The following is a 24,822-nucleotide window of genomic DNA, read 5'->3' on the forward strand; positions in this document are numbered from 1 at the left end:
TAATTGTAATGCAAGTCTTGGTGAATGTTCTTTCTTTGCAGAATAGCACTTGCATTAAATCTTCATTTGATTAAAATATTCTTAAACATACATGGTAAGAGTATACAGTAGTGTGAAAAACTATTTGCCCCCTTCCTGATTTCTTATTCTTTTGCATGTTTGTCACACAAAATGTTTCTGATCATCAAGACAGTAGAATTCATGGTTTCATCTATCACAGCAAGCCTTCCAGGTCCTGAAGCAGCAAAACAACCCCAGACCATCACACTACCACCACCATATTTTACTGTTGGTATGATGATCTTTTTCTGAAATGCTGTGTTACTTTTACGCCAGATGTAACGGGACACGCACCTTCCAAAAGTTAAACTTTTGTCTCGTCCACAAGGTATTTTCCCAAATGTCTTGGCAATCATTGAGATGTTTTTTAGCAAAATTGAGACGAGCCTTAATGTTCTTTTTGCTTAAAAGTGGTTTGCACCTTGGAAATCTGCCACGCAGGCCGTTTTTGCCCAGTCTCTTTCTTATGGTTAAGTCGTGAACACCGACCTTAATTGAGGCAAGTGAGGCCTGCAGTTCTTTAGATGTTGTCCTGGGGTCTTTTGTGGCCTCTCGGATGAGTTGTCTCTGCGCTCTTGGGGTAATTTTGGTCGGCCGAGTACTCCTGGGAAGGTTCACCACTGTTCCATGTTTTTGCCATTTGTGGATAATGGCTCTCACTGTGGTTCGCTGGAGTCCCAAAGATTTAGGAATGGCTTTATAACCTTTACCAGACTGATAGATCTCAATTACTTTTGTTCTCATTTGTTCCTGAATTTCTTTGGATCTTGGCATGATGTCTAGCTTTTGAGGTGCTTTTGGTCTACTTCTCTGTGTCAGGTAGCTCCTATTTAAGTGATTTCTTGATTGAAACAGGTGTGGCAGTAATCAGGCCTGGGGGTGACTACAGAAATTGAACTCAGATGTGATAAACCACACTTAAGTTATTTTTTAACAAGGGGGCAATCACTTTTTCACACAGGGCCATGTAAATTTGGAGTTTCTTTTTTCCCTTAATAACGTAAACCTTCATTTAAAAACTGCATTTTGTGTTCAATTATGTTATCTTTGACTAATAGTTAACGGTTTTTGATGAGCAGAAACATTTAAGTGTGACAAACATGCAAAAGAATAAGAAATCAGGAAGGGGGCAAATAGTTTTTCATACCACTGTATTTTTATATGGGGACATTAGTTTGGTTGTATTGTACCTTTGTAATTTGCAAAATAGTCTTAAAAAAACAACTTGAAAAAGAATCGGGATAAAAATCGTGAATCGTGATTTCCCCAGAAAAAAATCGTGATATATTTTTTCCATATCGCCCACCCCAGTCCTGTGGGCGAAAATGCCTTGTCGATGCTAGAGGTCAGAGGAGAATGGGCCGACTGATCAAGCTGGTAGAAGAGCAACTTTGACTAAAATAACCACTCGATACAACCGAGGTATGCATCAAAGCATTTGTGAAGCCACAACACGCACAACCTTGAGACGGATGGGCTAAAACAGCAGAAGACCCCACCGGGTACCACTCATCTCCACTACAAATAGGAAAAAGAGGCTACACTTTGCACAAGCTCACCAAAATTGGACATCTGAAGAGTGGAAAAATGTTGCCTGGTCTGATGAGTCTCGATTTCTGTTGAGATATTCCAATGGCAGAGTCAGAATTTGGCGTAAACAGAATGAGAACATGGATCCATCATGCCTTGTGCAGGCTGGTGGTGGTGGTGTAATGGTGTGGGGGATGTTTTCTTGGCACACTTTAGACCCCTTAGTGCCAACTGGGCATCGTTTAAATGCCACGGGCTACCTGAGCATTGTTTCTGACCATGTCCATCCCTTTATGACCCATCCTCTGATGGCTACTTCCAGCAGGATAATGCACCATGTCACAAAGCTCGTATCATTTCAAATTGGTTTCTTGAACATGACAATGAGTTCACTATACTAAAATGGCCCCTACAGTCACCAGATCTCAACCCAATAGAGCATCTTTGGGATGTGGTGGAACGGGAGCTTCGTGCAAATCATCAACTGCAAGATGCTATCCTATCGATATGGACCAACATTTCTACAGAATGCTTTCAGCACCTTGTTTAATCAATGCCACGTAAAATTAAGGCAGTTCTGAAGGCGAAAGGGGGTCAAACACCGTATTAGTATGGTTTTCCTAATAATCAATCCTTTAGGTGAGTGTGTGTGTGTGTGTGTGTGTATATATATATATATATATATATATATATATATATATATATATATAAAAATATGTATACACACACACACAGACATACAGACACACACACAGTGAAACCTTGAACTTACGAGTGTTCCGCAAGACGTGCTCTTCCCAGAAACACTGCTCTGTCGCGATTCTTTGCAAAGGTAAAGTGTTGGTTCATTTATTTGTTTTACGTTACAGCAGTTATTCCATCAGTTACTTTCATTAGCGATGTTCTTTGCAAATTGTTCAGACAAAACTTCTTTCCGTTATTGTGTGTTTATGGGAAATTCAAAAAAGAAAGAAGAAAGGTTTACTTTGTAAGAAAGTCTCATTAAAAGGTAAAAAATAATTTTTCTCCCACAGCCTCTCTTATGGGTGTGCGCGCGCAATTTGACACTGGTTCATACACTCTCGGAACGGGAGGGGCTTCACACACACAGCGCCTGCGCGCATAAATGGAAACGCGTATCTGTCGGGATTTATTTTTAAGTAAAGTGCAGGTTAATTTTTATTTTTTTTACTTAATATTTTGTGTTAATTATTTTTATGTATTTTTTGGGCTGTGGAACGAATAATTTGAGTTTCCATTATTTCCTATAGGAAAATTAAATTTGGTGTTTTTTTTCCAAGTGTTTTGGAATACGAGCCTGCTTCCGGAACAAATTATACTCCTAATCCAAAGTTCCACTGTATAGAATTAGTATTTATTATATTGAATGTTATCTCTTTGATGTGATGGACATCTTAAACGCAGTTATGCACACCTTTGTTGTCATGCCTTGTATTTTGTCTTCAAATGCTTACACAAAGTTATCGCAACACTCCTTAATGGAAATGTTATGTTTTTTTTATAATGTCCGATACATTTTATATCTATATACTATGTTTATTAATTTCTCAATGAAGTGGTGGTTTGTTTAATTTCAAATATTGCTTATTAACATGTACGTAACACATTTTAAGGAACTTGGTTGTTCCCAAATGGTCAGCAGGATAAACACTACTACTACAAAAATACAACAAATCAAATGTGTGGGTTCAGCTGTTAGTTATTTGTTTGGGGAATTAATCAATATTTTAAATCAAGTATCAAGTCTTTGAAATTAAGACAGAGAGAAATCACTTCTGAATCAACCTGGAAGTGGGCTGTGCACACACAAATAATAAATAGAGACATGCCACTTAAGAGCCTACTACTTTTATGTTGTACAGTTGCAAGAAAAACTATTAGAATCCTTTGGGATTACGTGGAGTTTTGCATGAATTTGTCATAAAATGTGCTCTGATCATCCAAGTCACAACAATAAAAAAACAGTCTGCTTAAAAAAATTCTACACAAACATTATGTTTTCATCTTTTTATTGAACATAACATGTAAACATTCACAGTGCAGGGTGGAAAAAATACGTGAACTCCTAGCCTAATGATTCTCCAAGACCTAATTGGAGCCAGTAGTGAGCCAACCTTGAGTCCAATCAGTGTGACATGTGTTGCTGAAAGCTGTCCTAGGCGTGGTCATCCTGTAAAGATGACTGCAATAGCACAGCGCAGAATGCTCAATGAGGTAAAGAAGAATCCTAGCTAAAGATTGAAACCAGCACACCAACATCAAAACCTCATCCCCACCATGTAAAACATGGCGGAGGGAGCATCATGGTTTGGGGCTGCTTTGAATTAAAACAAAATGTGTAGTATTTTAAGCAGACTGTGTTGTTCTATCATTGTGACCTAGATGAAGATCAGAGCACATTTTTTGACCAATTCATGCAAAACTCCATCTTATCCCAACGGGTTCACAGACTTTTTTTTTTGCAACTGTAAACTATTCAGTTACTAATGTATTAAAATGAAAAACAATTTCCAGCAAGTAAAACACGCAAGTAAAAAAAAGAAATGGCAAAAAAGTAGTGTATTTTGGTTGAACTAAACAAGTGGAATCAATTACGTTACAAACGTGATTTATTTTAGTAAAATAAACAACGTCAATAAATAATAGTCAATGATTTTTTTTCTGGGTGTGAACTCTGGCATCTCGCCCATCTATCTAACCGATCTGCTTTACTTGAAGTGCAGAAAATCTGTCCAGCTCAGCTTTAGCATTTTTTTTTTAAAGAGTACCCCTTACATAATAAGGGTTTATTATGTATTGTTTTCATTCTCAAATCAGACAGTGCCCCGAGCATGAATGGTCATATGAGCTTACATTAAAAATAGTCTTGGCAAGGAAAGCCACTTCTTTAACATTCCTGGTGAAATTACAAGCATAATTTTTTTAATACTTTTTTTTTTAGTCTTGTATTGCTATTATAAGTAACATGGTAATGTCCTAATTAATTTATGTCAAAAATAGTCTAAGCTCCTATTTTTAGCAGGTCTTTTAGGACGAATGGTGTTGATAGATTCAGTGATTTATAAAACACCATTGATGACATAACTGTGCTTGTGGATGGAGAGATACAGTGTGTGTGATTTAAAATAAATACAAAATAAATAAAACTGGCTGCGACCTTCCAGGAACTTTTCCAATTAAAGTGTGTGTATATTTTTTTAAAACTGGAAGAAAACTGTAGTGGAAAAAAAACTTAAATAGAATAAATTTCAATATTATTTATATTCCAATTTTATAAATATGAACTTTCCAGGTTTTAGTTATAGATTTAATTTGTGCTGCTGCTCACACATTGCCACTATTAAATGAAGCCCAACATAACATGAATTCCTGTAAGGGTAATTTATTTATTTTAAAGAAACATTTTATCAGGTTAAAATATACCACAAACATGTCATGAATGTACAGTAATTACTAATTAAAGGTTTCTAGATACTCTGATCAACTTTAAAAACTACAGCAAAAATTACAAACATGCTCCAATTACATTTATTTTTACAGGAATTGCTAGGGGTGCCAATAATTAAACAGGTTATTTTACAAAATAATATTTGTTTAGTTATATTTTTCACTTTTTTTTAAATCACTTAATTTGTCTAAAATTGTCAGTTTGATTATGCTTCTGCAATAAATAAAAAAAATTAACTGATCAGAAGCCTAAGAACACATCTTAAGCAGGGGTGCCGATAAATGTGAAGGGCGCCGAATAATCATTGGAATAAAAAAAAAAAGCTAGAGAAACAGTATTTAAAATAAAAAAAAAACAGAATACAAACAATAAGGACCTTTAATCTATTTAAGTTAAGAACGCAAGTAATAAAGTTTCACAACATGCAAATTAGACCCTGTGCCAAGCATGTGTGTACATAAAGTATTGGCAATGAGTTGTGGCAGTCCAAGTGCATACCACCCAAGAAGCCAGAAGTAGTGGTTGGTGGTTTTATTTCACCAATATAGCACCAAGGCACCATAAGAAAATGGCACAGAAAACCATTGCCTTGAAATTATTAGGGCATTGGGGCAACGTGTGTACACCCTGCAATGAATTGGCACTCCGTACAAGGTGTACCCTGCCTCATGCCTAAAGTCTCCTGGGATAAGCTCCAGGGTCCCTGTGACCCTGTACAGGACAAGCGATAAAGAAGATGAACAAAATTAATAAATAAAAGTAATATAAGGAGTAGGCTACAGTAAATTACATGTTCAATTAAATTGTGAAGCTGCATGTATACAGCTAAGGTATAAAATGTTAAAGTTCTGACAACTTTTTTTTTATTATTATTTTAAAGGAAAATGGTCTTAAAATTAACAAAACTGGAAAAATATATCAAATCAGAATATTTCTAAAATTGTGATACCTACAGAATCGCCATATTACATGAATTAGCACCTAGGTACTGTATTGTGATGTATCAGATTTTTACTGGTGATTCCTATTTCTATGTATATATACAGAGAAGTAATGTTTTTCACTTGTGTAAATATATTTGAATCTATTATAAGACAAGTATGCAGACCCATCATTTAGCATTTTGTTATAGCACCTTTGGCAGCAACAACAGCCTCAGGTCATCTTGTGAATGGTACTAAAAGCTATGCAGACCTGTTTAAAAGTTCCTTACATTTTTATTAACAATCGTTGAAGCTCTGCGGCATTGGCACAGCCATTTTTTAGCTCTCTCCAAAGATACCTGTTGGGTTCAAGGTCTGAACTCCAGCTGTGCCAGTCCAGGATTTTTCTTGGTGATATGCTTTAAGTTTTGTTAAAATCTAAACACGTAGGCTAAACCTGAGATCCAGATAATCTGTCCATTTGATCTGATCAATGTCCATTTTAGCAACTCATCTCAAAATATAAAAATGATAATTAAAAATTGCACATCGCAGGCAAAGTAGAAAAAAAAAAAAAACTCCAAGCTAAGGACTCATTTTGTAATGTTTACTAGTCTAGCAAGATTATATAATAAATATGGTTGTGGCCATATTTCCTTATAAAACCAGTTAATTTATGTAAAATTTACCTTGAAAATAGAGAATGCCAATATTATGTTCATGCTCGCTATCTTAATTATGCCCTACTATTGCACAGCGACTTCCTCAGCAAGTGTCACTTGTTGACAATTAATAAGCTGTAAGCAGGCTAGTGCAAGGTAAAAGGCAATCGTTTGAATTGCTAACTTAATTACCTTAACTGTTATTGTTCAATTATTTAGATACTCTCTAATTAAAAAAAAATATATTCAATCATTTTAGGACAATGTAATTATTAACTTAAGAAGTCAAGGAGTGGACAAGCTACCTACACTTACCCACAAGCAGAATCAAATCCTTTGGGGAACACTTAATCAGTATTGAGATATTAAACATTTGATAATAGTGAAGGAGCTTCATAATGTTATTGTTATATTGAACAATATCACATATATTAACTATTATATATTTTATAAATGACCAACACCTACAACGTATAATGATAAGGATCATACAATGCTAAATAAAGCATGGTCAATTATTTTACTGTTATAGGTAAAAATATCTGCCCAAGTGTGTCTCTACAGAAAGGACTGCAGCTGCTGACAAAGCAGGGACAAAGCCAGACTGTCCTTTTATGGTGTGTGATGTCAGGAGGGGGAGGGGGGGCAGTCTTAACCCCTCTCAATCATGAGTGGCTGCCTTGTTGCTAGCTGTGAAAGGACCAATCACAATTCAGCAAAATGAACTTCCACCCTAGCAAGCACTTCCTAGTTTCTCTTCCTGGAGTTCCATGCACCTTTTATGTAATGCTGTGCAATTCACATTGAGCTATGCAGCACAAACCTAGAGCCATTTTGCAATGCTCAAGGAGTTTAGCCATTTAATACCATTTAAATAATGTGTACTATCCAGTCATCTGTAACCAACCTTCATACTACACTTAGGAATAATCCAATTATTATATTTTAAAAACGCAGTGCTAGATTCTGATTTTAAATATTCTAAGAAAATGGCTACCAAGACCTTACTACTGCTCACCTTGCTGAAGGTCAAACACTCATCCAATTGCTCTCTTGATAGTTAAGAGATAGTAACATTCTGATGATGTGGATACTGTGTAAAAAAATGTATGTAGTCATATTTGGAATGAATAATAAATATGAAGAAATATGAATTCTTCTTTAGGAATAACTTAAAATGCAACTTACAAAAATATAGATAGAAAAATAAATAGGCAGGCAGGTAGGGACGTGTATAGTAACAATGTACCATCTAGTGTGCATAACACAACGTGTCTTTCACTTTTTCCAACCAAAAGTAAAATATTTAACTTGACTGGGATGAAGATTTTTTTTTCAATGTTTAAAACAGCAAACTAAAACTTTTAACTAACAAAACTTGAACTCATATGGCCGGATGGCACCATAAACATTATACTCCCAATCTATATAGACATTTATTATTAAACCATAACCACTGATATGCTAGCTTAGAAAAAGTCTACAATGTTGGTTATGCAAAATATCAAGAATGTTAAGTCACCGTTACAGAGTAAAAAAATATTCAGTAATAATTTTAGGTTTAACAGGAAAATTAAATTAAGAATTTAATACCATTATGTTCCAATATCTGTAGGCTATTTGAATTACCCTACAACATATTCACATAGTGATCCCACTACCATAAGACCAGAACAAAGACACTGTAGTACCTAATGTATCTCCCCTGTACTAGTATTGGAAATTTAAAATCAAAAACCTCATTGACTAAACACACACTGCTTGATCCATGGTTGTTGCATATTCAGAAAACAAGTGCATGTTATTAAAAGAGTTATTGAAAATGTAATTAACTATCAGCTATTCAGAAATAATGACAAAATCTTTACAAAACATACATGAGTCTGACAAAGATAGTAGGTCTCCAAGACACATCTACTCAAAAGTATAAAACCTTACAGAAAGCTTCATCAAATCACCCTTTTTTTTCTTTAAGACAAAGAATTTCATAATGATGCACAGAATCACACTGTTGTGAATAAAATATATTGCTATATTAGTATATAAAAATATGTCAAATATTATACTGCACAAATATGTGCACCATGTGTTACTTCCAGTGCATGTTTTGGTCAATTTTGTTCCAAGTTATGTTGAGCCCAAAAAAAAAATACCTATATTGCCCATGGTGGGCAATATAGGTAGGCTCATTATTAAACAAATGACACATTAAGATTATAAATTGTTCAAATAGTGTAAATGGTGCAATGCAGTGCAAAGTATTCAGCCAAGGTCATGGCACAAAAGTTGCTAAAAATTAGATGAAAAATGAAACCTTGTGATCTGGCTGAAGAAAAACGTATATACTGGTGTCTGGATATATTGACCCTGTATACAGGCCTAAACAGATAGGATTCACCATTATAAATGCCTCTTAAAATCAGGGTGTGGCCATTCAACTAATGCCAAGGTCATCATGTGAAATCATGCCATTTCTTTAAAAACTGGAGCAAAAAATCAGTGCACAGGTGTAGTTAACCATGCCAATCAAGGTAAACAACATGGACAAAATGTAAAGAAAATATAACGAAAATAGTCTGAATCATACCTCGAGGCATTGCTTTGAGTCGAAGCGTCGTTTCCTTCCTTTTTGTCCTTGCTCTTCAACATGGTTATAATGTTTAATTGCTAACGATGATCTTTGCTCTAAGTATTAAACTGTCAAAAGTTGAGAGGGGGGGGGACCATCATGTAAGTTCGATCAGTCCTGCTTTTGCTTTCAGGACTGCAAAAAGTCCCCCGTTGCCTCGTAAAAGGAAAATGAGCACCTTTTACACGTTTGCCGAAAAGACTAATTCAATATGTTAATACTATGAGATAAAAACTAGGAATTAAATAATAATAGCTTGGTGTCACAAGCAACTAACGTGTCCAGACTTTTAATGCAATAGATCCCACATGCATAAATTCTTACTGCGTCATCAGGACAAAGAACGACTGAAAACATTTTAAAAAGTCAAAATACATCCAATCGTAAAAAAATCCGGAACGTACACATAGTTCCACAGACAGGTAGGGAAATACATATAGGGAGCAGCAACATCCACAACCGGAATAAAAAAAATATCGAACGTATTACTCCGACAACAGGGGGAAAAAATCTCGCAAATCTCGACAGATCCGAATAACAATATAATTCGAAATACTATTTATAACGGGAAAAATACGTGTTAGAAAAGCAACAGTGGCCTTTTGAATGGAGAGCGGAGTTTCTAAAGAGCCGCGCGCAGCGCACTAAAAATGGAGGACAACCATGGCTGCCAGCGCGAGGCAAAGAAAACGACTACGCTAAAGCGGCACATATTTTCTCAACGAAATAAAAGCGCACAAACAATGCGACGACACTTCCACGTGAAGATACAACACAAATTTATCGGTCTTAAAATAAAAGCCCGAAAAGGAGCGCTGAAGTTCAAAGTTGAGTGAGAAGCGCTGTCGACGAGCTCTACGGGCTCCCCTTCCCAAGGCTCATCCGCCATCTAAAGCTCCTTCCCAGCTCGCACAGGCTTTAGCCTTTGATTGACGGTCTCTCGATTTAGCCCAGACTCAGGTGATGTACCAAAGGGCCCACCCCTTTAATTTTATATAAAATATGACTTCGGTTTATTAAGATTTAACCCTTTGTACTAACTCAAAACAAGGACATCGAATGTAGAAGTATATAATGAGTAAACTTAAAGTCTACTACTTTGTGTTTTCAGGGGGATAGAATAATTTCAGGACGCCATCACTTCCTGCTTAGACAGGAAATGAAATATTGGGAGCCATTTTAGAGCTTTGGATTGTGGAGGACACCATTTTAGAACACCTCACGATTTACTAAAATGTTTTAAAAGACTTAAGCATAACATTCAAACGTTTGTACCATAAATCTTTATATATTTGCACAACCACAATTCAGTACTGAATTTCAGCCCATGGGATAAATGCAAAATGACTGGAACTATATTGGAATCGTTTAGGCAAGTTAATAAGAGTTTTGAGTTAGTATAAATGCAATTATTTTAAACCATAAATATGCAAGAGGGTTGTGGGTATACAATACAGGCATCGTTCATGTTTAACTTGTGAATCCATGCTAAAGCATTGAAAGTGAATTAATGAGAGAAAAATCAATATCTTTCAAAAATCAATATTTTTTATTTAAGTAAAAAACACACACGTGTATATAAATATATATTCAACTTAGAATATTTATACAAACAAACATCAGCTCAAATAAAAACATCAAACATGGGGTTGTGTTGTATTTAGACACATTTTTCAGCAGAATACAACTGCAATCCAAAGTTACATAAAGTCAAAAAAGAAAAAAAAAAATAGCCGTCATCTTCCTGATAAAGCTGGAGTCTTCACTTGTTTGTCCAGTAGGGGGTCTTAATGAAATCAAAAAGGAGAAGGGAAAACATGTAAAAACCAAAATGTATCTATCCACATAAAGCTATACATATATACAATGCATCTAGTTTATCATCACTAAATATATTCTTTCATAATGAATTTTAAAAAAAGTAAGTCATATTGTGGATTTATTACATGTAAAGGGAAACATTTCAAGCATTTAAAACAATTTCGATGAGCTTACAGCTCATGAAAATCCAAAACTCCTTTAAAAAAACATCTGTAAATTATGTCCATTTATGCCCTTAATACTCTGTTGGGGATCTTTTGGCATGAATTACAGCATTAATGCAACATGGCATGGAGACCAGGTTGCTTTGATATAAGAGTTATGTATATTGTTGAGTCAAGTGTTTCTCAACACCTGTTCCGGTTCATGTCAAGTGAGCACAATATGATCATGGTCAGCAAACCAGTTAGTGGTAGTTTTGCTAGTGTGGGCAGGTGCTAAAGAAATGGAAAAGAAACTTATCTCCATAAAATTAATCAGCGAACAGAAGCATGAAGTGCTCTAAATATTACAATTATCAGAAAAGATGGCTTCGGACCACTAAGCAATGCTCCACTTCTTTTCTCCTTAGCCTAGGCAAGATTCCTCTGGTTCAGGAGTGGCTTGCTACTAGGAATGCAACACTTTTAGTACATTCCCTAAAGATGTCTATGCATGATGTCTCTTAATGCACTGACTCCAGCCTCAATCCACTCTTTAAAGAACTTGGAGAGCTTCACAATCAACTTTGCTCGACAATTTTAAGGCCACCTGTTGCTTCTGCACGTTTTTCCACCACACTGTTCTCTTTCAATCACCTGTTCATAACTATGCTTCAATAAAGCACTATGGCTTTCCCTCCCTGTGGAGAGCATCAATGATCATCTTCAGAACAACTGTCAAGACAGCAGTTTTCCATATAAATGTAATGAAGTAGACCAATATTTATACTATATGAATATTACTCACTTAAAATGAAAGACTAATATTTTGAGATGCTGTCAGTCGCAATTATCAAAATTAAAAACAAATTTCACTTTGTGTTTAATGAATCTAGAATATATGGGTTTCACATTTTAAATGAAATGGTGAAAGAATAACTATTACTACATTAAAATGCACTGTGTGAATAAGAGAGTACATGCACAGTTGAAGTAAATTTCCCACTGTTTGAAGTCATAAAAAAAAAAAAAAAAAAAGGTAACCACTCCAAAGATTTCATGTTAAACTATGTGTTTGGAAAATGCGCCAGGACATCTACTTTATGCATGGCAAAATTTTTCCTCACAACTGTTTATCGATGGATCATGGAAAATTCACTATATCCCAACTACAGTGGGCCAAAAATGCATATGCACTCAGATGACTAGGCATTTTAATAACTTGAAAAATTCTAGAAAATACTTCCATAAATTTAAAAGTCTCTGAAAGGCTAACCAACAGAATTTCAATAAACTGGGGATATACCGGTGGATGCATTTTAAGGGATGCCTCAGAACTCTGAGAAGTAATTCTGTTGACACGGGACATGGGAAAATGAAAAGAAATCACCCAATATCTCCGGAAAACAAATTGTGGACTTCCACAAGTGTGGGTAATCATTTTTGGCAACAATTTCCAAATTTCCGAAAAGTTACCAAGTTTATCTATAGCAAATACTACACCATTATATACCACCACATAGCCATCATATTGTTAAGGAAGGACATGCATACCTTGCTACAAAAAGGTTAAATAAATCTTAGAACAAAGGCAAATAAGCTCGTAAAGACACTGGATGCAACAGGGACAAAAGTATTTATATCCTCAGTAAAACAAGACTGATATAAACATAACCTGAAAGGCAGCTTGGTGAGAAAGAAACTACTGCTAGAAAACCACCCCAAAAAGATGCCAGACTACAGCATGAAACTGTACATCGGGACAAAGAGCTTTCATTTTTAGAGAAATGTCCTCTTATTTGATAAAACATCCATTGTGGTCATAATGGCCGATGTTATCAAGAGGAAAAAAAAAAAAAAAAAAAAGAGAGAGGCTTGCAAGCTGAAGAACACTCAACTTTGAAGCAATGGGTGACAGCATCATTTTGGTGTGCTTTGCTCTAGGAAGGCCTGTTGCACAAACATGGCATCAAGAAGAAGAAAGATTATGTGGATATATTGAAGCAATATCTCAACACAACAAAAAGTTGATCACAAATTGGTCCTACCAATAAACAATGACCCCCATATATCTCCAAAGTTTTGGAAAAAGGAAAAAAGTATTCAATCCAATCAAAAAACAGCAGAACTGTGCATGTGCATGCAAGGAGGCCTACAAACCTGACTAAGTTACACCAGTACTGTAAGGATTGAGGGGTTAAAATAACAGCAACTTATTGTAAGAAGCCTGTAAAAGTACCTTAAAAGTTTGACTCAAACATTTTAAAGGGAAAATTATTAGACTTCCAAGTAAACTTTTGACCTACTTGGAATGTAATGAAAAAAATGAAAGCTAAAATAAAATCACAACTATAATTCTAACATTTTACACATAAATTAAATAAATACATAAAAAATACTGCATTTTATATATATGCAGCAATTTATTACATCCAGTAAATAAGATTATAAATGACATTTCATAATTTATTTGAATGTATTTTAATTTTAACTCATGCTAACTATTTGATTTAAGAAAATGCAATAACAGCAGCAAATAGCAATTTCCACCTTAATACATACTACACTTCTCTTGCTCTTTACAGTAAATGACCACTGTAGCTTCCAAATTACATTTATTCTATAAATGCATTACAATAATCTTAGCACATTATAATGGCCTACTATAATTAAGCAATATCACATGAAAGAGAGTGCTGTACTGCTGGATATAGTACAGCTGCAAATTAAGGATAGGCACGAGAGTTTAGCCGGATTAGATACTGCTTTTATACGACAGTTATCAACAGATTATGATTTGTTCATGTAATGCAGCTACTTTGCTCTGCCAACACATATCCTTCTGCAACTGGCAGAACTAACTAACTGCGACTGGCAGAGCTGGCAACCAATAGTTGGTTTAATTAACAGGAATAAAAGTATTTTCTTAATTCTTACTGGTACTATGTACCCAAAAGGTGATTAGAATAAGTACCCTAGTTATTGCATAATGTAATTTATGCAAATTGTCGGTTCTTTATATTATTGTGAAACATCACTGCCATTTTTTGTTTTGGTATTACAATTTGGTTATGTCAAATATCTCAAGGCCATGGTCGAAATTCTCTTATTAAAAGAAATGTACAAGTGTTTTTGGTCATGAATGCCAATAGTCACTTATGTAATAGTACCATTATATTTCCTGAATAAAACAGAAGCTTAATGCAAAGAAGGCAAAAACATTTGAAGTAACATTAAAATATTTTTCAATATCTTAATTGGTTTCCTATTTAAAGGTTAACATGTTTAAAATAACACATTAGTTAGTTTTTTCTTTTTTTTTTTTTTAAGTGATTAGTACTGAGATACTATTGATTTCCAGAATACACCTAAAAATCTTTACTGAATTTTAAAATCAATGTAAACGCAGGTCTTAAGTCTTAAAATAAAAATGGACGCCCACTACTAAAATCGAGACTTGCATAAGCTTGCATACATGTAAGCTAAAGATGTTTAATTACACAACCACACATTTTATGTTAGAGTATCTAATTTACGTCAATAAGAAGTCTTTTTAAAAGATAATCAAAAAAGACATTTATTCCTGTTAGCGGTTCAACTATATCTATATAAAAACTTTGCAATTATTTGGTGGCATTGCCTTGTAATTGCTTGCACGTTATTCGCAAGATTATTTTTGCTTTGCCGTATTTCCCTATCAGTATGTCTGCTTGGACACATTCATTTCATTCCACAAAAGAACATGTGGCAGTCTTTAGTACCAATGGCACTGGGGTGTTTCCATTTAAATCCCACATTGCCCAATTATAATTTTCTAAAGGTTATTACTTCTTCTAAAGTGTTGAACTGTTTAAAGACACAGTCAACTTGGTCTACGTAATCTTGTGACCAGTGAACTTAAAGCTGAAATAATTTTGTCTTTAATCAATTGTTCTGATATGACAGAATGTTGACGTTGTAATAGAATCACTCCATGAAATGTGTGGATGTGGGAAAATGAGATTAAATATTTCTATTCTCAACTGTAAGTATTTAGTGGTCTTTAATCCACTGGTGAAGCAACACTGCAATTTAATAAAGCATTATTGCCTTCATGTACATGTACGAATGTACAAATGTATGTACAAAGAATATGTAGGTGTCTGTGTATACAAGTCCAAAAATGTATACACCCTTTAACAGTTCGGTGTCCTTTTTTTAAAACTCAAATTGAATTATGGCAGCAATCCGTAGTATAACATTTCCTCAATGTAAATAGTCACATCATTGATGCTATTATGTGTATGACATACACTAAAGGATGTGTATGATAGGGATATTGTCCACAGGGATTGCTCTGCATGACGCTTCAATTTTTTTACTGTAGAAAACCACCAACAGTGGCTATACTGGGGGGGGGGGGTACCATGCCATGTGATTGCATAATTCTTTTTCATGTGGAAGTGTGTATACATTTTTGGGCCCCTCTGTGTGTGTGTGTGTGTGTGTGTATGTATATATATATATATATATATATATATATATAAATATAAATATATAAATATAAATATATGACACACATATTATATATACGTATGTAAATATGTCGACTTCCATAGAGTGCTTCAATAAATCGCAATGCATTTTGTCAGCAAATGATGGAATACAACACTTGATCCTCAAATATCTGGCTTGATCTTCAGATGTGTAGCAATTCTTGAAACAAACAGCTAATAAAAAGGTACCGTGTGCACACTAAGAGCGATATGGCTCACCACAGCACGTGCCGGCGCATGCATCTAATACCATCTTGGTTCAAGACTTAGATGGCAGCTAGTGTTCTAAAGCATTTTTCGAGCACATTGGCAAGTTGTAAGCAGTTTGTTTATGCAAGTCTAGACTTTTAAAACAAAGTGATGCAAAGTTAAGTTTTGAAATGGCCATTTCCTGCATAGATTTCAGGTTAAACGTCAAATGCTTTTCTTTGAGTTTATATTTAGAAATGTGGTAAACTATCACTGATTTCATGTTGTTTTGTTAAATTAATAAAAAGATTTCTCTTATAGAAATTCTGTCAATTTTGCTGACAAGTATTGTAAAAAAAACTATTTTAAAAGAAAATTTATTAAAAACAATAGTAATCGAGCCATATACACAAAAACCAGAAAGTTTTTTTGTTCTTATCATTCTTTAACATTGTACATTAATACTGAAAACATCCAAACTTGAAAAAAAACGTTTAGAATTATGTAGTAAACAAAAAAGTAAACATGTTTTACATTTTAGATCGTTCAAACAGCTGGCACACTCATGGCATTCTCTCATCAGTTTTACAAGGTAGTCACCAGAACTTGGATTTCATTTCACAAGTGTGCCTTGTTAAGAGTTAATTTGTGACATTTCTTGCCTTCTTAATATAATTTAGACTTTCAGATGTCTTGTGTAGAGAAAGGGTGAGTACAGAGTAAATAACCCTATTAGTGCTACTACATCTATCATATAAATCCATTTTATGAACTAAAAACATTCAGTTAAGAGAAAATACATCAATCAATACTTAACGAAATTAACCTATTAATTTGAAACATCTCAAAACAATTTAAGAAAATCTTTGACAAAATCTCCCAATACAGTCACCAACACCAAACAATATGATGAAACTGTCTCTGTTCCAGAAAAGGAAGACCAACAGCTACCTCTGCAACAGAGGCTATGTTTATGAGAATGACCAACCCTAAAAACTGCCAATTTACAGCACCTAATATTAGAGCCCATATAAATGCTTCTTAAAGTTAGACATATTTCAACATCTACAGTTCAGAAGAGACTGTGCGAATTGCAGCAAAAAAAATTTACTTCAGAAGAATAACTAAAGCAGGATAGAATTGCTTGGGCCAGGAAACAAACATTAGATCTATGGAAAACTGTCCTTTGGTTGCTGTTGATACTGTTGATTTAGTTGGATCGGATTGTGAAGAGAAAGCAGCCAACAATTACTCTGGGAACGCCTTTAAGATTGTTGTGAAACCATTCCAGGCAACTCATGAGGCTGACTAAGAAAATGCCAAGAGTATACAAAGCTGTCATCAACGCAAAAGGTTTAAGGCTACTTCATGCTGGGTTATTAATATGTTTTGTTGACCACATAATTCAATATTAATGTCATGTTATAACTCCAGGATCCTCAGTATTGATACACAATGTTGAAAACAATAAAAAAAATAAAGAAAAAACATTGAATGGGAAAGTGTGAAGTTTACCATCTAAAGTTTTGGCTGGTAACATTATAGAAACAATAGTTGGTTGTTAAATGTAAACTCTGGGTGACTGTTACATTGAGCTTAAGCTGTTTAATTAAAAACCCAGATACTAATTATACTTTAATATTATGACTAATTGGAACATTTTAAGTACCAGAACTCACACGATAGCTTTGACTTATTTCAAATATATATATATATTTTTTAATGAATGCATATGTGTCTACTATAAATAAGGTAGGGTCAGTGCTTATTACTTGCCCTTTGCAAAATCTTACCGTCTATGGTACAACAAGCCGCAGGACAAGAACAAGAATATGGACTTACCAATCTGTATTCTTTTCCCCATCACAGTAATGACAAATGTCCACAATCCTGCAAATGCTAAGAAAAATAAATAGTAATTATTCTCTATTGAGACTGTCAGGCTGATCCAATTCGGTTACTAGATTGCATATCTGCAAATACGACAATGTATTATAGGCTCAATAATTAATTTAACTTTATACCTGCATGTAACATAAGTAGGGATGGGAATCGAAAACCGGTTCTTGTTGAGAACCGGTTCCCAGTGTTTCAATTCCTCGGAATCGTTTGCAAAATTTGCGAACGATTCCCTTAACGATTCCAGTGGGCACGAATGACGTCATCACGCGCATTGCGTAACTTACGCACGCATGGCGCCTAAGCAGAACAAACGCTCAAAAGTCTGGTTGTATTTCACCAAAAAACATGAAAATAGGGCAACTTGCAATACTTGCAGCGTAGTGGTATTTCCTCAAAGGGAGGAACATGCTAAAACATTTGCACACACAGCATGCAATAACTATAAGAGAATGTTGCGTTTTCGATCTGCTCCAGACTAACAGTTCTCACAGTTCAGTTGCATTTGACACTGTATTGTATTTGTCACTGGCTGACAGTTCTATTTTTGAGTTCATATATATCCTTTTAAAAAGGAGAATTGTAATTTCTATAAGAAAATGTTGAACAATCTTGTAGAATTGCCACAAAATAATTTGTTGTATTTTGTTAATTTTGCAGAAGAATATTTATTTTATTATTTAATAATTTTTTTCATTGGTGATGCTAATCAACAATTTGTTGTCCCTTTTCTTCCAAATGAGAATCGATAAGGGAATCGATAAAGAATCAAATCGTTAAGCAGAATCGAAAATGGAATTGGAATCGTAAAAATCTTATCAATTCCCATCCCTAAACATAAGTGTAAAAAAAATAAAATAAAATAAAAACCACTGTTGTGTTTAAGGGGCCCTTATGTGAAAATCTGAATTATAATAGTGCCATTTCTCACCTCTGCTAATTTAATGTGCAAAGTGCGTGCACATGTTTAGATTAACAAGCCAAAGCAGCTACTAGAACTGTGAACTAAAAACATTCATGCAACTTTTTTTCCTAAAAATTGCTGTAAAGCAGCGACAGTGCACAATAATGAGGGAGCTTAGCAACCAGATAGCTTGCTGACAATGGTGACAAAAAGCTGGCCAGTAAAAAATACCAAGTACAACTGTCCACAAACTAGCCAGCTAACGTATAAAAAAGGAAATATTTTTCTAAAGAAAGACTGTGGTGGTAAATATAAACAAGTGTCATGTACCATCAAGTAACATTAAAACAGGCTAGTCAGCTAACATTTGTAATAAACAATGTTGAGGTTAGCAAAATTAAAGTAAAATTTTAGAGTGCATTTTCCATGGGTTTTACCAAGTATAGACAGAGAATTACAAGTTGCCATTTTACCTCAAACAGAGCACCAATGAGTGAAACAAAAGTAAAGGGTTTGTCCAAATTATTTTAGCATTAATTTAGAATTTTAGTTTTTGCACTTTACTTCATCTACACTGTGGGGGCTATCAGTAAGACAAAGTAAGTAAAGGGCATGCTTCTGCACACTGAGTATAGGATGCAGGGATCCAGAGAAAGAAATGTTTATATAAACCTCAAATACTCAGACAAAAAGAAATAAACTATAAAAAAAAACCTGAAATAATATTGATTAATAAGTAATCATTTTGTTTGCCTTGTTTAATTAAAAACATAGGTTTGGTAAAATTACCAGCACGCTCAGAAGAGTGTTACCTTATTTAGATAACTCACTTCTACTTAAAGGGTACTCATGTACATGCATGGTATCAAAATTAAGGAAAACATTCTGGATGTGCATTTTTGTCTTCACACCGTTTTGACGGTTTGGAATTGCCAGGAATATAATTTTCATGCTATGAAACAGATTCCAAACTACTGGTTCCAAGTTTTTCAATAACGACACAAATTTTGTAAGAAATATATAATCGTGCATCATTCCTAAGAACATATACAGACCAAAAACCTAACTTATTTCATAACCATTTAGCCATCCTAATTTAAACTGTGTTGCACACAGAGATGCCATGGGTGTAAAAAACGTAGTTAGCATTATCTGATAATGACTGAAATTTAGTTTTCGTCAGTTAAAGTTGTTTCTTGACTAACATTCGCTAACATTTAGCTAGCCAGCTAAGTTCATCAGACTACATTGCACCGAGTTGAGTTCCAAAAGCTGTCTAGAATTTATTTTTAAGAAAATAATTATTAAAATTAACGCTGATTACAAAATATGGAATTTAGTGCAAATTAAATACTTATTTTTAATAACTGTTGAATTCAACTTCTATTGTTTTGAAATTCATCAACTGCTTTACAGCATGTGGTATATGACCAATCTCATTGATTTGAGCTGGGAAGGCAGATCACAGTAACAAAGATTGCTGTATTTAATTTTTTTGGTGGTTGGGGGGTTGTTGGGGGATGCTACTGGCAACTTTCTGAATAAAAAGTCGTAAAAACAATAAATGCATTGGCGACAATTTTAGATACATCTATTATACAGACTGCTGTTATATAGCAGGCATGAAGCCTCAAACTTTATATTCACATACCCCATATTATTTATATCAGTATATTAATTATTTGTAGTGCAATATGTAACTTACTGTGTGCTATATTTAATTCTATTTTACTTCTATTTATTGTTATTTTTCTTTCAATTTTTTTCCCTTATCTGGTCTAATATAATTTTTCCTTTCTTCCTGATGAATTAAATAAAAGCAACTGTATAACCAAGACAAATGAATTTTCCTCTGGGATTAATAAAGTTCTTTGAATCTTGGATCTTTTAATTATTTTAGTTTTATTTAAATAAACTGTGGTAATTTCTAGACTGTGGTAAATTCTACAGAGGCATATGTGCACTCCTTTAGAAAAGTCATTACACACTAATAAGAACCCAAGAGGTTTTATTGGGTCGACTAAAATGCAGAAAACTTGGCCATCTACATTTCTGATAATTTTAGGTCAATTTGCATAATGCAATTTCCTGCAGCTTGTTTTATTCAACCACTGGGTATGACATTCCATATTTAGCAAATTTAACGTTATCATTGGAAAACTGATCATGAAGTTAATACTTACACCATATTCTGCGATTCTGTTCTCTTCCTCCATCTTTGCATGAATGTGGAACAGATTCCTTTCAACATAAAATAAAAGTATAAAACACTTTTATCTAAAGTATAGTTTACCTGAATGCTTACAAAGTAATAGAACCACAATTTACACAATTTGGAAAGTTTGGGGACACTTACATAATTATAGTATGGAACTAAGAATTCTTCCATCATCTTTTGACCAATGATGTATTCCTGTATGGAAAAGTTGCAAATAATTAGCTGTCAATATGCATTTTAGCTGTTCTACAACAAAGATGCCATTCACACTCTTTATAATTTTTGCACAGACTTTCAAACAAGTTTGCCAAAGATTGCACCAATGTTGATCAAACCAGCATGAAATAGTAAGTAGTAAAATCTGTATGGCTGTTAAGTTTACAGGTCAATACTGTAACATATGGTAGCACAGTTAATAAAAATAAAAATTACCCCCCACATGCACATACACCTCCCCAAAACATATGCATGTGTTCATATATTATTTGAATCCAACAGATTAAAAAAAACATTCTATGGACTGCAAAATACAAGGAATAATAAAATATTAACAGGGATATGACAACTTAGATGTCTATATGCAATTTCATAATGAGAAGAATAAAAGAAAAGTATTGTACGAACTTACATACATACATACATCTTTAAACTTATTGTCAGTAAATTTTAGACTAAAAACATAACTACATACAACCACAAATATGACAAAATTTAGGCTTAAAATACTCAAACTGTTCAACAAGATGGTGGTTTTCTGTACCACAAAGGGTTAAAAGCCAACACCCTGGTATTTAACATCGAAGAAAATTGAAGGGAAAAAAAAAAAAAAAACCATTACCAATTCCTTACACATAATTAAATAGTCAAATGCTGATCAATTTAGTAAATAACGGTATACACAATAAATAATTAACTAATAATGATTAAATCCCTTTTTTCTAGTAAAAAAAAAAACACTTTAATTTGCAAAAGTCAATCTAAAGTTAAGAAAAAAAACGGTAACAAAAACAGAATAATTAAAAATCCTTAAATAACTTGGTCCTGAAAGGCATAGAAAAAAAGCATTTTTAATGCTAATCCCAATATGAGAACAATAAATAAATAAAAGTGCCCGCATTATTTTAATACTTTTAAATATATTATTATTATTATTATTATCATCTTCCTTTTTTTTCCTTCCTCTATATTCAGTAATAATAATCCTGGCAAGGTCGTTCGTCGTTTCAAGGACAAAGCGGTTTAAATGCGCAGTCAATAAATTTCTTTTTCTTCGCGGATATATCCTATATGTTCTTTACTTTCTTAACAACACAACAAGTTTTTGTTCTTGCATTACACCACATAGTTTCATCAAGTATTATACATTTAGTCGACTAGAATATATTTTATGACTTTGCGCTGGCCACATCATGGCCATCTTTAAAACAGCAAACCTTCTCCAGATCCACCATATTGGAATACCTTAAAACTCATCTAAGGACGATCGCACACTTCGCTAGGCAATAAATTCTTACCAAGATCCAAGTGCGATGCCCAGCTTTGTCGTCTGAACAAAAAGATAACATATTTTTTCGCAAAATTTGTGGCATTTTATCACGGACATATCGAAACAACACAGTCTTCTCGCCATTTCCAACTGCAGTCGCTCGGTTCCCCCGTTGTCCTTCTTCTCGCGTTCAGCCTGTGTTGTTATCCTGTTAGAATGGGCGGAGATTCTATCAGAGCGTCAGGATGACAGCTTCCGCTTACTGGGGCATTCTGGGTAGAAGAAGCAACTGCGTAGTTGCTTTTTCAATGAAGAGTGAAAGATGTGAAATTCGTTACATTGTGTGTTACCCGTTTTGTGTTGGCTTCACAAAGTCAGCATACTCTTATTTTTTTAAAATTGCAAACAGCACACAAGGAGGCCAATAACTTTTAGTTCAACCTTTGACAGACGAAGACCGGAATCCGCTGGGACCGTTTTGTGTGGGAGATATTACGGTTTTGTAGTAATGTCACATTTAAGACAAATTGTCAAACGTCTTAATGTTTTCCATTGGTCTAAAATACACATGTGGTGGTCCTCAGAAAAATTCAGTTTCCTCAGTGTTCTCTGTAATGAAGTCACCCACTACTTAACTCTAGTGATGAAAAGTTTGGATCATTTTAGTGACTCGGTTCATTGAACCTCGTTCATCAAAATGAACAAATATTTTTTGAGTCATTTAGCTCATTTCGTGCTTTTGAACAGAAATAAAATAAAATGTTGCATTTTCAATAAACAGACCCCCAACACGTCTATATACACAAATTTTGGCTATAGTTCCAGTAATGAAAAAATTACAATGCAGCTAACCATTTTGTGTTTTGTGATAAACAAAATGAGCAGCTCACCTCTCATAATTTCTGGTCCGAATCATTTGTTCTTTTGTCACGACTCACATAGACGCTATGAAGTGCATTACACAGGAAACGGAAATGAAAGGTTATTCTCATGAGTCTTCTAGTCTGCGTCATTTGTACTTTTGAATCTTGGACTAGAAGACTCATGAAAAAAAACATACAATTCTGTTTCCTGTGCAATGCACTACATAGAGTCTGTGGGAGTCATGTGACAAAAGAACTAACGCTTCTGACTAGAAGACTGGTGAAAAGAGTCGTTCAATTCTGTTTCCTGTGTAATGCAGTTCATAGCGTCTATGGGAGCCATGCGACAAAAGAACAAACGCTAGAAGACTTAAGGGTAACTACTTATTTTTGTTTCCTGTACATAACTGACAGAGGAATGTGTGGTAGCAAACTGGGATAATTATAGTCGAAAGAAGATTTTCAAGCAAGGCTGATCCAAAAACTTGAAACAGCTTCACAGTGTGGATTAAGGCTGGAGTTCATCAAGAGGCGCAGACATCTTGGGCTTCAACTGTCAGTACACAGAAAAGGTATATGTCGTTAGAAAATTGAGCACCCCACTGCTTGGGTTGCCAGCAATTGTAGCACTTGGATTGCTCATCCGTGTGGATGCTGTAAATATGAAGACTTTTCCCCAAGCTATGTAGCGGCCTAGGAGAGGTGCAACAGCCGTACACAATTAAGCTCAAACCAGGTGCTGTGCCTTTTTTCTCTAAAAACTCTCAAAAGGTATCCATTACCATTATTGGGAAAAGTCAAGTAGGACCTTCAACGAATGGAGAAGTTAGGTGTTATTAGGTGTGTGAGGAGCCGACTGACTGGTGTGCTGGCATGGTGGTAGTGCCCAAAAAAGATGGTAAGGTTCATTTATGTGTGGACTTGACCGGCCTCAATGTATACAGTAGGAGCCATTTCAAACTGCCGTCTAGACCATGGCGGAGTCCATCGCGAACCATGATAAGTCTGTGCACGATCTGTGCACGGAATTTGATCCTCCACGATGCCCCGTCCCATAAACGTCCCCATGTGCTTTCTATTAAAATGGTTGCAATGCGTTTAATACAATGGTAGATAATATATTGCTGAAAAGTAAAGCTCAAAATGTAACTTCTGCTTGGGTTTGTTTTTGTTATATTTTTGATGATTTTTCGCCTGATGTTTTTTTTTCGCTGATAGTCAAAAATTGCCATAACAAATAATGGCGGATAATATCTGGAGCATTAATCACTTATCACAATTGTGAATACAGTAGATGCGGCAGCAGAGACAGATTGTGTTTGTGACTGCTTCTGAACAGCTGTGTTCATAGGTTTAATCAACGATTTACAATACAACAGTTATAGCGCCACATGTAAGCATTTGTGGATGGAGAGGTGTACTACTTTTATGGATTTTCCCACGATTTTTCTCCCTAATTTTAGTAGTGTCCAATTCCTCCCAGTCACTAGGGGG

The 24,822-nt window shown here is 34.6% G+C and overlaps 1 protein-coding gene and 1 long non-coding RNA gene across 3 annotated transcripts in view; both read right to left on the reverse strand.

The window, feature by feature from the left end:
• The window catches only part of chd2 (chromodomain helicase DNA binding protein 2), a 186,769-nt gene extending 176,461 nt beyond the window's left edge, over positions 1-10,308 (reverse strand). Inside the window, exon 1 of the mRNA XM_053499720.1 lies at positions 9,232-10,308. Coding sequence (XP_053355695.1) covers positions 9,232-9,293 — 62 coding nt within the window. The 5' untranslated portion in view covers positions 9,294-10,308. The remainder of the gene's footprint in view (positions 1-9,231) is intronic.
• A 493-nt stretch (positions 10,309-10,801) lies between these two features.
• Positions 10,802-22,683, reverse strand: LOC128527397 (uncharacterized). 2 transcript variants are annotated; one of them, XR_008360869.1, is made up of 5 exons: positions 22,494-22,683; positions 21,118-21,174; positions 20,945-21,002; positions 17,801-17,857; positions 10,802-13,184 (listed from the first exon to the last, which is right to left on the reverse strand). It is a non-coding gene; the product is annotated as an uncharacterized LOC128527397 (long non-coding RNA). The 2 variants fall into 2 exon arrangements; XR_008360868.1 differs by having other exon boundaries at positions 10,802-11,059; positions 22,494-22,682.
• Positions 22,684-24,822: the final 2,139 nt, after the last annotated feature.

The sequence above is a fragment of the Clarias gariepinus genome, chromosome 7, assembly GCF_024256425.1.
Source record: "Clarias gariepinus isolate MV-2021 ecotype Netherlands chromosome 7, CGAR_prim_01v2, whole genome shotgun sequence".
NCBI lineage: Eukaryota > Metazoa > Chordata > Actinopteri > Siluriformes > Clariidae > Clarias > Clarias gariepinus.